Source organism: Plectropomus leopardus, chromosome 4 (assembly GCF_008729295.1).
Source record: "Plectropomus leopardus isolate mb chromosome 4, YSFRI_Pleo_2.0, whole genome shotgun sequence".
Lineage (NCBI taxonomy): Eukaryota > Metazoa > Chordata > Actinopteri > Perciformes > Serranidae > Plectropomus > Plectropomus leopardus.
The window spans coordinates 15,855,402-15,869,474 of NC_056466.1; the positions used below are offsets into that span (position 1 = coordinate 15,855,402).

At 38.9% G+C, this 14,073-nt stretch overlaps 1 protein-coding gene across 1 annotated transcript; it reads right to left on the minus strand.

Moving 5' to 3' along the window:
• Positions 1 to 35: 35 nt before the first annotated feature.
• Positions 36 to 13,506, minus strand: prmt9 (protein arginine methyltransferase 9). The gene is made up of 13 exons (XM_042484875.1): positions 13,091 to 13,506; positions 12,119 to 12,318; positions 11,805 to 11,953; positions 11,409 to 11,645; positions 11,058 to 11,225; positions 10,345 to 10,447; positions 9,415 to 9,524; positions 9,098 to 9,290; positions 7,432 to 7,615; positions 5,143 to 5,833; positions 4,743 to 4,896; positions 1,911 to 2,033; positions 36 to 590 (listed from the first exon to the last, which is right to left on the minus strand). The coding sequence occupies exons 2-13, from the start codon at positions 12,314 to 12,316 to the stop codon at positions 348 to 350; spliced, it is 2,553 nt and encodes an 850-aa protein (XP_042340809.1). The 5' UTR covers positions 12,317 to 12,318; positions 13,091 to 13,506; the 3' UTR covers positions 36 to 347.
• Between the last annotated feature and the right edge of the window lie 567 nt (positions 13,507 to 14,073).

The window sequence follows — 14,073 nt, forward strand, 5'->3', positions numbered from 1 at the left end:
AAATAGTACAAATATACGTACGTACGTATTTATAACTGCCATATGATCTTATAGCACAATTTACAGATAAAAACATGAATTGAAGGTCCATTGTTACAAATTCTTTATGACTGTGATAACCCGCTGATACTTGCAAAGTTGTGGCTCATGCTTCTACAAATTGTCATTGGAAAACTGAAGGTTTGTATAACTTTTATGAAGAATGACACTGGAGGAGGTACATCTGTAAATGATACCAGAAAAAGAATGTGTAGTATTCAATTCATTCCCCCTTGTGTCAATAGCCTCTATAATTGAGGCTTAAAATACACAAATGAAATCAACTGGAAAAAATACAGTGTAAGAGATTACTGTTCCATTGTCCTGGGTGTGTTATCGATATGAGCTGATATGGAGATGGTGCTCTTATGAAGCTTCACAGCGAGCTGAACCCAGTCTCCGGCTTGTACCTCAAGGGGCTGCTGTAGCACGACAGCTGCCTGCTTCCAGTGAGAGTTCTGGCTGAGGGTGCTGACACTGATCTCCTGGTCCAGGTAGATGTGGTACCAGAAGGGAACTGCAGTTATTTTGCCTGCAGATGTCACCTGGACCTGGGAAACAGGGAAAATGGCTTAACAAGACATTTCACAGTACATAAGAACAGTCAGCTACTAAAATACGCTGTGACAATTATCCGTAAATCACTAGGACTGTTTTGTTTCTGTTAGTTTAAAAATAATATGATACATGAGATCATGGTTTGTTTTAGTTAAACCCTGACCAAAAAAGCAGAAATGAGACCAAGTCATGGTCTTGCAAGTCACATCTCTCAGGTTTTACACTGAGGTCCCAAGTCAAGACAGACAAGTTTCAAGTCAGGTCAAAAGTCAAGTCAGTTTTTTTACAACAGAGTAATGATATATTATACATATAAAAACATACTTTTACTTAAAAAAATAAAATGTGTTTTTATAAAATTTGTTGAAAACAAAAATGTATTTGTTGAGACAAGCCTGTTCAAAAAAGAGCGACTGAACTTAATCATAAGTAAGTAGTGCAGACGTTGCATTTTCATAGCATTTAGCACTATTAACCAGTATCACAATTACTTTGTGGTAATTGCTGGAAGTTGGAAGTTGTTGCATATCCATCTGCAATTTCTAACCGACACATTTTGCATGCTGTAATTCCTTTTTTAATAACATCGGCATAGTTTTTGCTTGCAAATAAAATTATCTTTAGTGTCATTTTTTTAAAACTAGCATTCAGTAATGCAATGTTAGTTCTTCATAGTTCTTTCCTGCAACTTGACTGGATGCTGTCAGATTGGTTCAAACAAAGCGGATCTGGGGAATTATGTGTTGACTTGTTGGGAATGGATAGCATTAATGTTAGCTGATTCATGAAATGACATGTCAGACCCTTAAATAATATACTTTTTTAATTGCTTTGAGGAAGGTATCAAGTATTTTCTAGTCAAAAAGCTCAAGTCTATGTCAGGTCATGAGTCAGTGGTGTTTAAGTCCAAATCCAAAGTCTATTTTGATTTTGTCAAGTCAAGTCTAAAGTCTTTAAATATTTGACTCAAGTCTGACATTTTTTGCATTTTAATATTTATGTCTGAGCATTCAAAAGGTGCTGGGACAAAAAATACAAAGTAAGGAGGGAAAGTAAATGAAGAAGTTTGTCTAAGGTCAGGTCATACAGTCAGTATGACTCATTTCTAGGCTTTGGCGCAGCATGTCGGTGTACCAGAAGGTGGCTCAGAGACTGTTTGGGTATTTATTATATTGACAATGCATGAATTACAGTTTTAGCAGTTCAGCCTTATTCTACCACAGCAGTTGTAAAGAAGTGACACATTTCAAAGAGTTTATTTACATTTATTCCAATCATGTTGGCAGCACTCATTAGGCTAAAGCATGTCCTACCTTTACGTCTCTGTTAGTGTAGTTTGCGGTGGAGTCCATTAGGTCAAGAACAAAGAGCTCCACAGACTCACTGAGATGTCTGCACTCCAGTGTGGAAAAGTCCAAAAACACATGGACCGGTACCTTCAGGACATAAAAGATAAAAATAGCATTAGCGAGTTGTTTGCAGCAGAAAAAAAGGAAGGACTATCTGGTGACAATTTTCATATGGGACTAAATGACATGAAAAATCTATGAAAGACCCCAAGAGAGGAAGTGCTACTTGGATCTGACAGAGATGTAACATTAAACAGGTGCTCCTGATGCTGTCCACAAGAGAGGGAATGGATTCCCTCAAAAAATCAAGGCACACTTGATCTTTAAATACACAAAGTAAAAATGCTTTATTTTTTGTGGCTACATGACTTTGATTTATAAAAAGGCCAAATTGTATTTATCATAAACGGCTTGTACTCTAACAAAGCAGTGTGCCTTCATTTTGTTTGACTTGGTTTTTTTTTAGGGGGGTGGGGGTTAGACAAAAAAAACAAAAAAAAAAGCCCAAACCAGAAGTTTTGGTTAATAACACAGATTATTACAAAAGCTTAATAAAAACCCTGAAACACTGTATTCAAAATCGTGCAGATGCTGGCTCACATTTGTTAGCACCATTATTTATCCAAATTAAGGTTTTAATACATAGTGTCAGTGGATAATCACTCAATCGCTGATTAATGCTCGGAAGCTCATCTTCCTCCTCAAACTTCCAAACTTGACAAACAGGCCGCGGCTGCAGGGCAGCAGGCTTAAAAGCTGAGGGAGAAACCAAAGTGGCAGCACAGAAAGTGTCACAGTTTCCTTTACTGCAGAACAAAAGAATATTTCCTCCCCCCTGTCACAGTTGTGTAGACCTCAGAGCCCGCTGTTTGATGTGCCTGATGTAATGTATACTGATGGATTCAGGTAGGAATGTCCTGGGCCAAGCTGTGTGCTGTGTCTTGTGTGACAGTTGTGCTAGAAAAGTGCCCTCCACTGAGGGCTTCAAAGACAACATCTGTTAAAACAAACGACCGTCCCGTGTGGGGCCTGCGAAATTAGAGCACAAACATGATGCTGGAAAAAAAAAAAAAGATAATTTCCAGACCAAATAAAGAAAAAGAATTCAAAGGGATTTTGCAGCTTCTTTAACGCAGCTGGAAAGCACACATCAAAGAGGAGTGCACAACAGAAAACAGAGTCCTGGACCTTAGTATTCCAAGTGAAATACCTTGTTCAACAAAAGACAACCCATACATGGTAGGAAACAAAACAACTGGTTGCACAGAGCCTTTTTTTTTAGCCTTTATAGTATTGCACTATATGGCAATCATATTTAACAAAACTCACACATTTGCACCTAATGGTCAAACTTCGTATGTGAATGACGCAAGTTCACAAACATGTACGCACTGCAAGTGAAAACTGGCAGTATTGACTGTTGCATCAGGGACATGAGAGAGAATACAAAATATGAGTGGCATGAAGCGTACAAAAGGAAGATTTTGCAGCTTGTGTTTTGAAGACTGAAGAAGTTTCAGCTTGACAATATGGTATTAGTGTGCTTCAATGTATTTTTTTCTATCAGTTATTCTGGCGTTCCTTTGATATTTTTAAAACCACCATTTATCAAGAACTAATCTTATTATTAAAACTAGTTGACAATAAGACAATATGTTGTAAACCTCTTTAGCTGTTGATGCTTGTTAGAGCCGCTCACGGACTGAATTGCAACAGGTGATCAGCTTTAAAATTCCTGTTGAAGCTGACCAAACTGCAGCGGTTCACACACATCGCATTTTAAGCCATATTTTCAGGGACTGCCATGTCGACTTGTTCCATCATTTTAAGAATGTTTTAAAGTAAAAGTCATGTTACAAATGAACAAACAGTTATGACACTGCTGCTCAACTGCCAATTCATAATCTGCAGACCAGTTCAATGTCATCTTTCCCCTTTTTTTGCTTTATTGCTTAAATATAACTATCGCCATTAAAATGCAGAGAAGCGAAAACATGATGTAACCTGGCATCTCTTTGCTGCTCGTGTTGGTAAAGGTAGCCTACATTTTTGTCAGCCTAAGATATAAAAAAAAAATATCAATGAAGAGATAAAAAGAAAATACAGTGGTCAGTAGGATTGGCATCTGAGACCCATTGTCCCCCAAAGCTTTTTTTTCCCAGCTGAAAACGCTGGGTGCTGCTCTCTGAGTTCTTTGGAGCTTTTTTCAGCTGAGACACTTTTGCTTGTGACACTTTGCTTGTGTCTGGTTGCTATGATATGGAATGTCCACACAAGCACATGGGTCAGCACAGGGTACTTGCTCTGGATGAAGGCAAGGTTGAAGCATGTGGGGTGAGACAACAAACCCACAGGTGGGAGGATTCATTAATATATACAGTACAAAGTATATTCATATATTTCTCCACTGTTTTTTTGTTATCTTGTATGTGTAACATGTGACAGTTGGTCTTTGCGGTATTTGTCCTGCCCTTCTTCCGATGTGATTGGTCGGCTGGCTATAAAGTGAAAGTAACGTGTGCAGCACTTTACCCAGAGTTGAACATGTTTCAGCTCTTGTCACTCGGGGAAAAAAACAGCAAACACGCTGAGAAAAGAAAAGATGCTAAGCGCTTCGTCACGCTGCTGGCTTTTGACCCATAGTGTAATCACGCAGCACCTCCATGGTAAAAACTGTAAACAAATACGCTGACCTCAGTAGAAACACTTTGGTGGACATGGCCTCTTAGAGTAAAGATGTTTAATGCCATTAATAAGTTAACACTGATCCATGGGAGCTTATGTAAGAATACTTACAGTAAACTGGTTGATGAAAGGTGCAATGTTGAACCCCAGTGTCGGCTCTTGACCCTGGACTGCACTTTCCAGCAGCAATGTGTCCGACTCCACCAGCATACCGTGAACTACAATCTTTGCTGGGAAAATTTGACCTCCATCTTCTAGCAAACACCTGGTATGGATTATGGAAATATATATTTTTGAAAAACATACAACGGTAATTGAAACACAAAGCAAAAATAAACAAACACAATAAAACTTTTCTGCATGGCCCATTTTGGTCCGTTCTTTGTTAATAGCTGAATAGCTATTATCTGTCCTCATCTTTTTGTAAACTCATCTAATACAAATCACCACTTTAATAATAAGCAATGGCAATTTTGTTATGCTGTCATTGTGATCATAAAGTTCCTCTTACCTGGCCAGTGAAGCTTTTTCCATCAACTTTTGTCTAATGAGACCACAGGTCTCCACACAGTCCAGCATGATGGCGCTCCACAGCTTCTCTCTGGACGGCCTCTTCAGCATCCCCTGCTCATCCTCCATGTGGTTGAGCCAGAACTCTAGATGTTGTTCTGGGACATTATTGGAGCGAGCCAGTCTTTTTAGGACTTCCTGTTGGGGTTTTTTTTCCACAGAGCTGTACGCTTTGACATGACCTTGGCTGGCAGCGATGAGGGAGAGCAGAGAGAAGCCCTCTGACACATCGAGGACATAGAGCAGGTTGCTACAGTCTGTGGAGTCAGACTGATCAGCTGATCCTGGCTCTTTGTTTTGGCATTTCACCTTCAGCTCAGAGATGAGTTTGGCCAACGCAGTGCAGAAACTCTGATGGTAGTCCCGATTGTTCAGGAGCGCCATTTCTGAGCACTCCAGCATGCAGAAGTCTTTCGTTTGATTCTGGTCAGTCTGAAGACATGCGAGTGCACTGCACAGTTCTGCCTCTGGGTTTAGATTTGAAATGGGGTTTCCAGAGTCCTGCGAATCCAGACGCTTGTCTAGACGGATTACATGCTCGTCTCTCAGCACAGCGACACTGCAGAGCCTCAGGAAGGCGTCTCTGCAGGAGACTTCAACAATCAGCTCGTCCTGAGGTTTTAGGACAAAACCTGAAAAGAATCAAAGGAAGAAAACACTCACTCGACCTGATTATTCTCGAGCTGCGCAAACCTAAATAAGGTTTCAGTATCAACTGAAATTTACTGAAGCACAGAAAAATTAAACCTAAATGTGGCATTGGATGTCTAGTCAGATTTGTAACATTGTTTACTTAGTTCTTAATGAGACAGTTCCTGATTTTTGCTGGTTTTATTTAGGTAGGTATCAAAAGCTTTTTATTCTTCATTTTTAAAAAATGTTTTTGTAGAAAAACATCTCGATATTTCTCAAAGTTAAGTCGACAGAAAAAAGGGTTTATCTGCACCTATTATAAAAAAAAAGAAAAGTTACGAAACATCTGAAATGACAAACAAAAAAGGGAAAAATGCAGATAAACAACAACATTTTATATATGATACTGTCATGCTTAAGATTTAATATATGCTAAGCTAACAGGGGTCTGTGGACGGAGAGTGTCTAATGTAGTTACTGAAATAAATAAAATTGACTTAACAACTGAAACCACTTTAAAGAGAGACAGAGTGAAGAAAAAGCAGGAGATGCAGAAAGAGGGAAAGGGAGAGTGAGCCCAATAGAGAAATGAGATTCAGGGGACTGTGTGCACAGAGAGAGGGGGAGAGGCGCCAAAAGGATTCCTACAGGAATAACATCTGTTCGTGTCTTCATGTCAGTGCGCGGCTCATCAGAGGCATTTGGGAAAAATGCATATTTATTGCCTATAAGAATTTCATGAACACTAAAGAGTGTCACAGGCGATCACGGCGCACACGTCACGCCGGCCGGGAAACGGATGTTGGTGATCACCGGGAAAGGTGGCGGCTCCCTTGACGCTGCCGTCGCCAATTATCAGGGCGATGAGATGCTGTGGAGCCCTGTCTGAGAGAAGATGTACTGCAACACCAACTGGAACATGTCAACTCATGTCAGGGGCGATTAAGATCACAGCGGATCGGATGACAGCAGAGTAAAGAAAATACAGTGCTCTTAGGGACATTTGGCACTCTGCAAGTTATAACATTTTGCATTTGTTGTCAGTTTAAGTATATTGTTTGACACATCTCAATTTTACTTTGGTACAATAACTTTATCAAAAGCCTCAAAGATCAGAAAATATGTGCAGTAGTTACTGCAATATCTAAATGTATTAGAATTTTTACACTGGCATGTCGTGGACTTAAGTTGCAATATTTACATAATCATGTGTCAGGTTTTTAAGACTTTCAGGGAGCTAAATCTTTATGTAATATCATCCCATCATTACAGTAAATATCTTCAATATTCTCACATGCAGATTAGCTAAAAAAAATACTCAGAAACCCTATTTAAAATTAACTGCAGGCTGGAGTACAGTAGTTGTGATGGTTTTAGGTTGAAATGTATCTCTGACAATATTTAGCAAAGTTAGAAATATTTTAAATACTATGTGTAGTCAACACACACTGCCCTCATCTGATGCAACATGGAAATGCATGAAAAAGAGGAGCGAAAAGATGCAAAGCAGAAAATAAAACAAAAAACTTTATTATGACTAAATATGCTATAAAAAAAAGAAAAAATCAGGAAGGCATTCGTGTACATTGAATCTTACCCTTGGCTATGTGGACAGGGTAGATGGCTTGCTCCCAGCAGGTGTCCTCCTGGGGTCCAGTGGACAGACTGCTCTCCTCATCCAGGTGGAGTTGGAACCACACAGCCAGAGCGTCCAGCTCCCCTTCCTGAGTGACAGGCAGGCGGATCTGCTGAACCTCTCTGGAGCTCAGCCCCTCCAGGTCCTACAAGGTGCCAAAACAAAAAGGAGTTGTTACAGGGATATCAACTAAAATTAAAATAAAAATCAAGGTTGGCTGTGAAAATAGGTGCAAAAAAATGCAATATGGGTATTCAAATGCAATAAGATTTCAGAAGGTTTCATGTTGAAAAAGGAGAGTTGTGAATGTTACTGTCCTGTGAATTTCACAGACCGTTTGGACGTTACTGGTCTCTAAGCTTCTCACGCCAAACTTGGTTGTCAAGGAGGAGGAACAAAGAGAACATTATTTTTCCCACAGATAATCTGTCCTGTGTACTAATGTCAGTATATAGAGACATTTTCAGCAAATATTACAAATAGTTGTTTTTTTTTTTTTTATAAAAGTTGCCTACTGTAACTTTAATTTAAAACCAAAGAAGAGCTTTGTTAAAGGTGTATGTATGCATATCAAAATGTGTGAAAACACACAGTGGATTTCATAAATCACAAGTCTAATTCTAAACCTGAAAGGCTACATGTTGCATTTTCATCCGTTTTAAAGATATAATTTCCAGGATTTTCCTAAAAATCAGTGTACAATGTAATCATCACTTGTGACTCACTAGTGCAAACCCACCTTTAACAATTACAAATGGACACAGTAAATGCGTCTCTCTTTTATGGCACTTTGCAAAATAAGTTGGGAATATTTTAAAGCAGTTCAAAATCCCCCCCCAAAAAATTAATAGTAATACTCATTGTAGAATATTTCAATGTCTGCTTATATTCTTTAGGAAAAGCTCTTTGAAGCCTGAGGTTTTAAGGTGGTAATGCAAATAGGATCTCTGAGTGAGATAATATCTCAACCCCTCGAAGGGGAAATTACAATATAAATGGAAACGGAGCAGAATGAAATTCAAATGTGGAAGAAAAATGCAAAGGATTTTTTTTTTTCTTATTGTGTTTCTTGCTTACTATCATATTCTGAGACACAAGCTGAAGACTGACGCTGACACCCTTAAGTCTGGGTAACACTCTGCTAAAAAAGTTTGCCGCACTGATTCCACACACATTAAGTTCGTCTGCAGGTCCCTACTGCACACGTGTGGATAAATATCAACTAAGGATCCTACAGGTGCTGTCTAGGAGATAAACACAGTGTCTCCAATCTGTCAGGTGCTCACTGGGAGCTAATAAATCAGGCAACAATTCCTGCAGGCCTGTAGCTAAATAATGAGTGGCCACTGATCTGCAATATTTTAGCCTGGGAGGCGGCCAATATGTTCATTTACCGGGACCAACAGAAATATGGTCAGGTGAATTAATCATTTTTCTCAGAGTTACATTATTCAGCTTCACTTAAGGCAACTAACACAAGTTGAATATTAGGATTTCTCACTTGGCTGCATATCAGACACAAAGAACCTGCAAAGTGAAGTAAAGTCCAAACACATTAAATTAATAGTAACTGAATGAATTAAATTATCATAGATTGTCAGCACCTGTCGTCCCTGTCTCTGCTCACCTGCACGTTGTTGAAATCTATGTTAAGGGCCGTGAACGGTTCCGTGAGAGGTTTATATCCTCCTGGCAGTCTGCTTAGTCTCTCTGTGGTGTACGGCTCCATGGAGTCATCCGGCTCAGAGCTGCAGCTCACCGGGCTGCGGAGCTCCCCGGCTGCAGCTATGGACAGACTGCCCACCTCTGATACACAAAGCCTGTATGAAAAACAAACAGCGGCGTGATGTTTGGTTCACACACCTCATGCTGCCGTCCTCATAAGGTCATTACATATTTTGTCTTAAACACAGACCTCACACACAGATGGACTCCGGGACTTACCTGTGATGCCTGCGGATCTCGAGGGACTCGACAGCCATACCGAACACAGTAGCTCCAGCAGGGATGACCCGTCCTGTTGCAGACTGCTCCTGGAATTCATTCTCACCTCGCTTTGAATGAGAAACGTGCTTTTAATGAAACTACACATCAACCGCCCTAATGGCACCAACACAACATGGAAGTTAACTGCAAACTTTGCCATCTAGGTCCAAAACCTATCGAACACACTACCTATAGTCATCAGGGAAGCCAGTTTGCTAGATATTTTTCAAAGAAAGTTTAAGATTTTTGGAGAGTATAAGGTCCTACCTGCACTCTGAGCAGTTTCAAATGAGCTTCAAAGCTTTGCACTCAAAGTAGTAAGAATGATATGATCCATTTTTTTCTACATATAAAGTCCAAAAATGCATAAAACTTGAAAAAAATCACCTCACATAATGTTAATAAATTGTCACAGAATAAGAATATGAGAATAACTTAATTTTGACAAAAATGTCTAATAGAACCTTATTATTGTAGGGTGATAAGTTATTTCCTCACTTTAGCCTTTAACTAGCTTTGACTTTCCTGATATAAGCATGAAGTTCTTTTCTTTTTACACTGAAATTCTTTCAAAATGTTGCATTTGACTTGATTTTATGATTTATAGTTTTGCTTACATTAAGTTATGATGCCTGTTATGTACTCTATTTTCATCCTATGAGTGGGCAAAGTGTCCCTTAAAGCCATCTTTACTTTTATTCACTTTAGGGCCCAGCCCACTCCCTGAGTTGTAAAAATTGCACAATAACTTTTTTTTTTCGGATTTTCTTATGTCAGCGTCAAACAGCATTGTTGGTGCAAAGAACTCACAGAGACATTAATATTGCACTGTGGCAACTAGAGAACAAAGTTCTGTTTCTTCTTTTTGTGTTTATTATTTGAAGTTACCTGTGGAGGGAGCAGGAGGTGGTGCCAGGCATGAATGAGACTCTCTATGATGCCCTCTCCAAATAACCCTGCGTCTACCGTCTCTGTCACCACCAAAGATACCCTAAATAAAACAAAACATTGAATGCAAAAATATGAGAAATACTACTTACACATGAGCATGAATTTCATAACAGAACAAACAAAGACAAACATGTTGTGCTTGTAGGATCAATGTCAAGTATTTATGGTATAAATTAGGGGTCGATCGATATTGGTTTTTCAGGGCCAATACCGATTATTAATAGTTAATGAGAACAATTACTGATATTTGGAACCAATATGCATTTACAATAAAAATGAAAATCTTTCTGTCAATATCTAGATTTTGGAATATATCAAACTCCAACATAAACCTTTGTTTAAGTGCCTTTAACAAATGTTTAATCAAAACTGAAACGTCCAACATCATATACAGCAAGTTCCTAGCAGCTTTTTTTTTCATAAAGTCAAGTGAAATTAAAATAAAAAATGAATAACTAAAACAGCTTTCTGGGGTTTTTACAAAGTTAAAGTTCCTTCCATGCTGCCATTTTCTTTCCACTTTTTAATTAATGAATTTGATAAAAAATTAATAAAATGAAATGCTGATACAGATAATCAGCAAAATGACAAATATCGGCCCCAATAATCAGCCAGGCCAATAATCTGTCGACCCCTAGTATAACTTGCACCTGTGTGGGATGTCCTTTGGCACTTCCATCTCCAGAGATTTCATATGGACGATCTTGATGCTACCGTCCATTCCATTAGCGGTCAAAACCTCACAGGCCAATTCATACATCGTCTTCGACAGCTCGCAGGCGTACACCTCAGCAGCTCCTGCCTTCTTTGCACACATACTAAACAGAGGAGGAGGAAACAGAACTATGACACTCATGCATTAAAACACAGACCCTATTGTAGCTGCAGCGAGTATGGTACCACTAAGAGTGGGTGATAAGTTCTAACTCAAAAATAAAGGACACTCCACAACATAAACATTTTTTTAAAAAAAAATCCAAATTCTCATGAAAATGTCTCACCCAAGGATCCCAGTGCCAGTACCTATGTCAAGTACAGTGTTGCAGCCGCTCTGGACAGCCTTCTGAATGGCTTGCTGGTACTTGCGGTTCCTCCCGTGGTCGTTGAGCATTAAGAAATGCCAGCGCTCCACCAGCCAGTTGGCCACACGGTAGAAGTTCTCCCTGGCCTCTGGATAGTCTGGTCTCAGCTTCAAGGCTTTATGGAAATGACCCGCAGCTTCGTCTCTGAAGCCCATTCTGAATAAGAAAAGAAGAAACACAATATAATCAAACACAGGAGAGGATAATTCCTCTACATAATAATGTAAAACTATTTTGTGCTACGATTACAGGAGTGGTGACGAATTGTAAAAACACGTGTATCAATAATAAAATTCATGCAGATGAGGGAAATACCTGAACAGGTGTTCGCCCATGCTGTTCAGGATAACTTCATCAGCAGGAAACAGTTCCAGCGCTTGTTCGTAACAGTCAAAGAGGTCCTGAATGCGGCCGACAGAGTCCAGCTCTTCTGTCCATTTGAAGAGAGTGAACCTAAAGGACTCCTAAAAGGAAGACGTCACAAACTTTATCTCCAAAATTAAACACCTTTCGATTCTGCAGAAGTAGAAACAGACTTCTGCTGCATGCATGATTGTGGTTATGTGTGCACAATGTTTGGCAGTGAATGTGCGCAGACGGGGTGTCGGAGCAGTGTAAACAGTCATTACCCTTGCAAAGTCCTTAAACATAGGTGCGAGGTTGAGGACCAGGAGGTAGTGTACAAAGGCAGTTCCATAATCCTGGTTGAACAGGCACTGCTGAGCACTTTCTAGGGAACTTGAGACCAGCTCGTTCCTGGCAGGGTCCTCTCTGCGTCGCCTTCGGGTCCTTCTGCCATGTTTTGACTTTGCACTGGCGTTAGGCATACCTTGCAAAAATTTTAAAATTAAAAAGCAGAATGCAAAGTCTGCTGTGAAATTACATTGTCTGACAACAAAATACAGATTAATGCCAGTTTTAATTAGACAATAACATTCCACATACTGAATATATGACACAGTGCAGCAGCACTGAGGGTCAAAACACAACAATATTTCACAAATCGTTTTGTTTTGTGAAATATTGTTGTGTCTTCTAAAATATTGTTGTGTTTTGTGTAATGCTGTAATGGTAAGTGAAATGCAATGTTTTAAAATATGTTGTGTTTTTGGAAATGTTGTAATATTTCTAAAATGTTGCTGTGTTTTGTGAAACGTTGTGTTTTGACCATCAGTGCCACCTTACAATAGTCTATGGAAGTCCGTTTAGGCCAGGAAAAAACAGAAGCAGATGAAAATTGAGGAGCAATATAACTAAAACACTAAGTCAACAGTAAGTACATTTTTCAAATTTCTAAGTCAAAGTCATGAGATAAAGTCATGATTCTGAAGTCAAAATGTTGGCGGACCCTGGTGATCTCAGAGCACTGAATTACCCAATACATTGGGTTTTTTTTTTTTTTGTCACTCTAAAACATTGACCTCTATTTGAAAATGGGCTTCCATACATGCCAAAATTTTGTACAGCAACATTAAACAAAAGGGGCAAACGCATATCAAGCAGTAAGTCCGCTACTGTTGATTACATAAATGTTAACATAAACACTTTAAACAAAATGCTAAACACTTGAAAAGCATCTCTAACAATCTCTTCAGACTTACTGTGTGCTGTTTTAGATCACAGGCTGGGGTTCGGGATGGAGACAGACGGAAAAGATCACTGCTGTTTAGCTGAGCTGCTATTTTATAAACACAGAAACGTTAACATTTCGACTGTGTCCGATAAAGTCATTAGCATCGTCGCGAGCAAACCGTCTTTTGGCAGCATCCTAGCATTTACTCAATTGAAAAAAATATATTCAGACCGCCGCTACGATACGTTAACTCCATGTCAACAACGATCGCATCTGTTTATATCGTCGTTAAATCGGCGAGATGTTGATGAAGAGTGTGAATCACATTTTTGCTGCCGTTAAACAAGGAATGAGTCCGCGTGTTAAACAAGTCGGTTAGAAACGTGTAAAGAGGGAAGGTTCCGCGGGAGCAATTGTGAATGAAGTTTAATTCGAAGTGACGTGCAAAACGCATTAGCTGTATTTAAAAAAAAGAAAAAGACAAATAATATTTTCCGTATTTATTTATAAGAACACCTCTGTAAATGTTCCCGCCCAGCTTCGCCTCTGGTAGCACCAATGACAGACGAATGTTGAAGCACAATCAAAGAGTAAAAAAGTTCAACATAGACACCACCCATGCAAACTCTTCAGGTAGCGCATGAGGGAAGAGTGACTATACAAACGATTGCAGGCCTTTATGTGGCATTTTGGTGGGTTAGTCCCTTTAGTGCTGATTATTTTGTTGAAACTTTTTTTTAAAGCAAACTCAAGACCTACCTTTTTAGTTTGGCTTTTAACTGAACTTTATCTATTGACTGTTTATTCATACACTTTAGTCTGTTTCACAGTTTTACTAATTCGTATATCATTTTATTATTTTAACACATTTATGTATTATTTTACTTAATGCTGTTATCTTGTCATTTAACTTTTACTTACAGTTTGAGTATTTTCCTTATAAAATCTTTTATTGCTACTATTATCATTTCATCTTTTTTTTAAAAAAAATAATTATTTATTTATTTACAG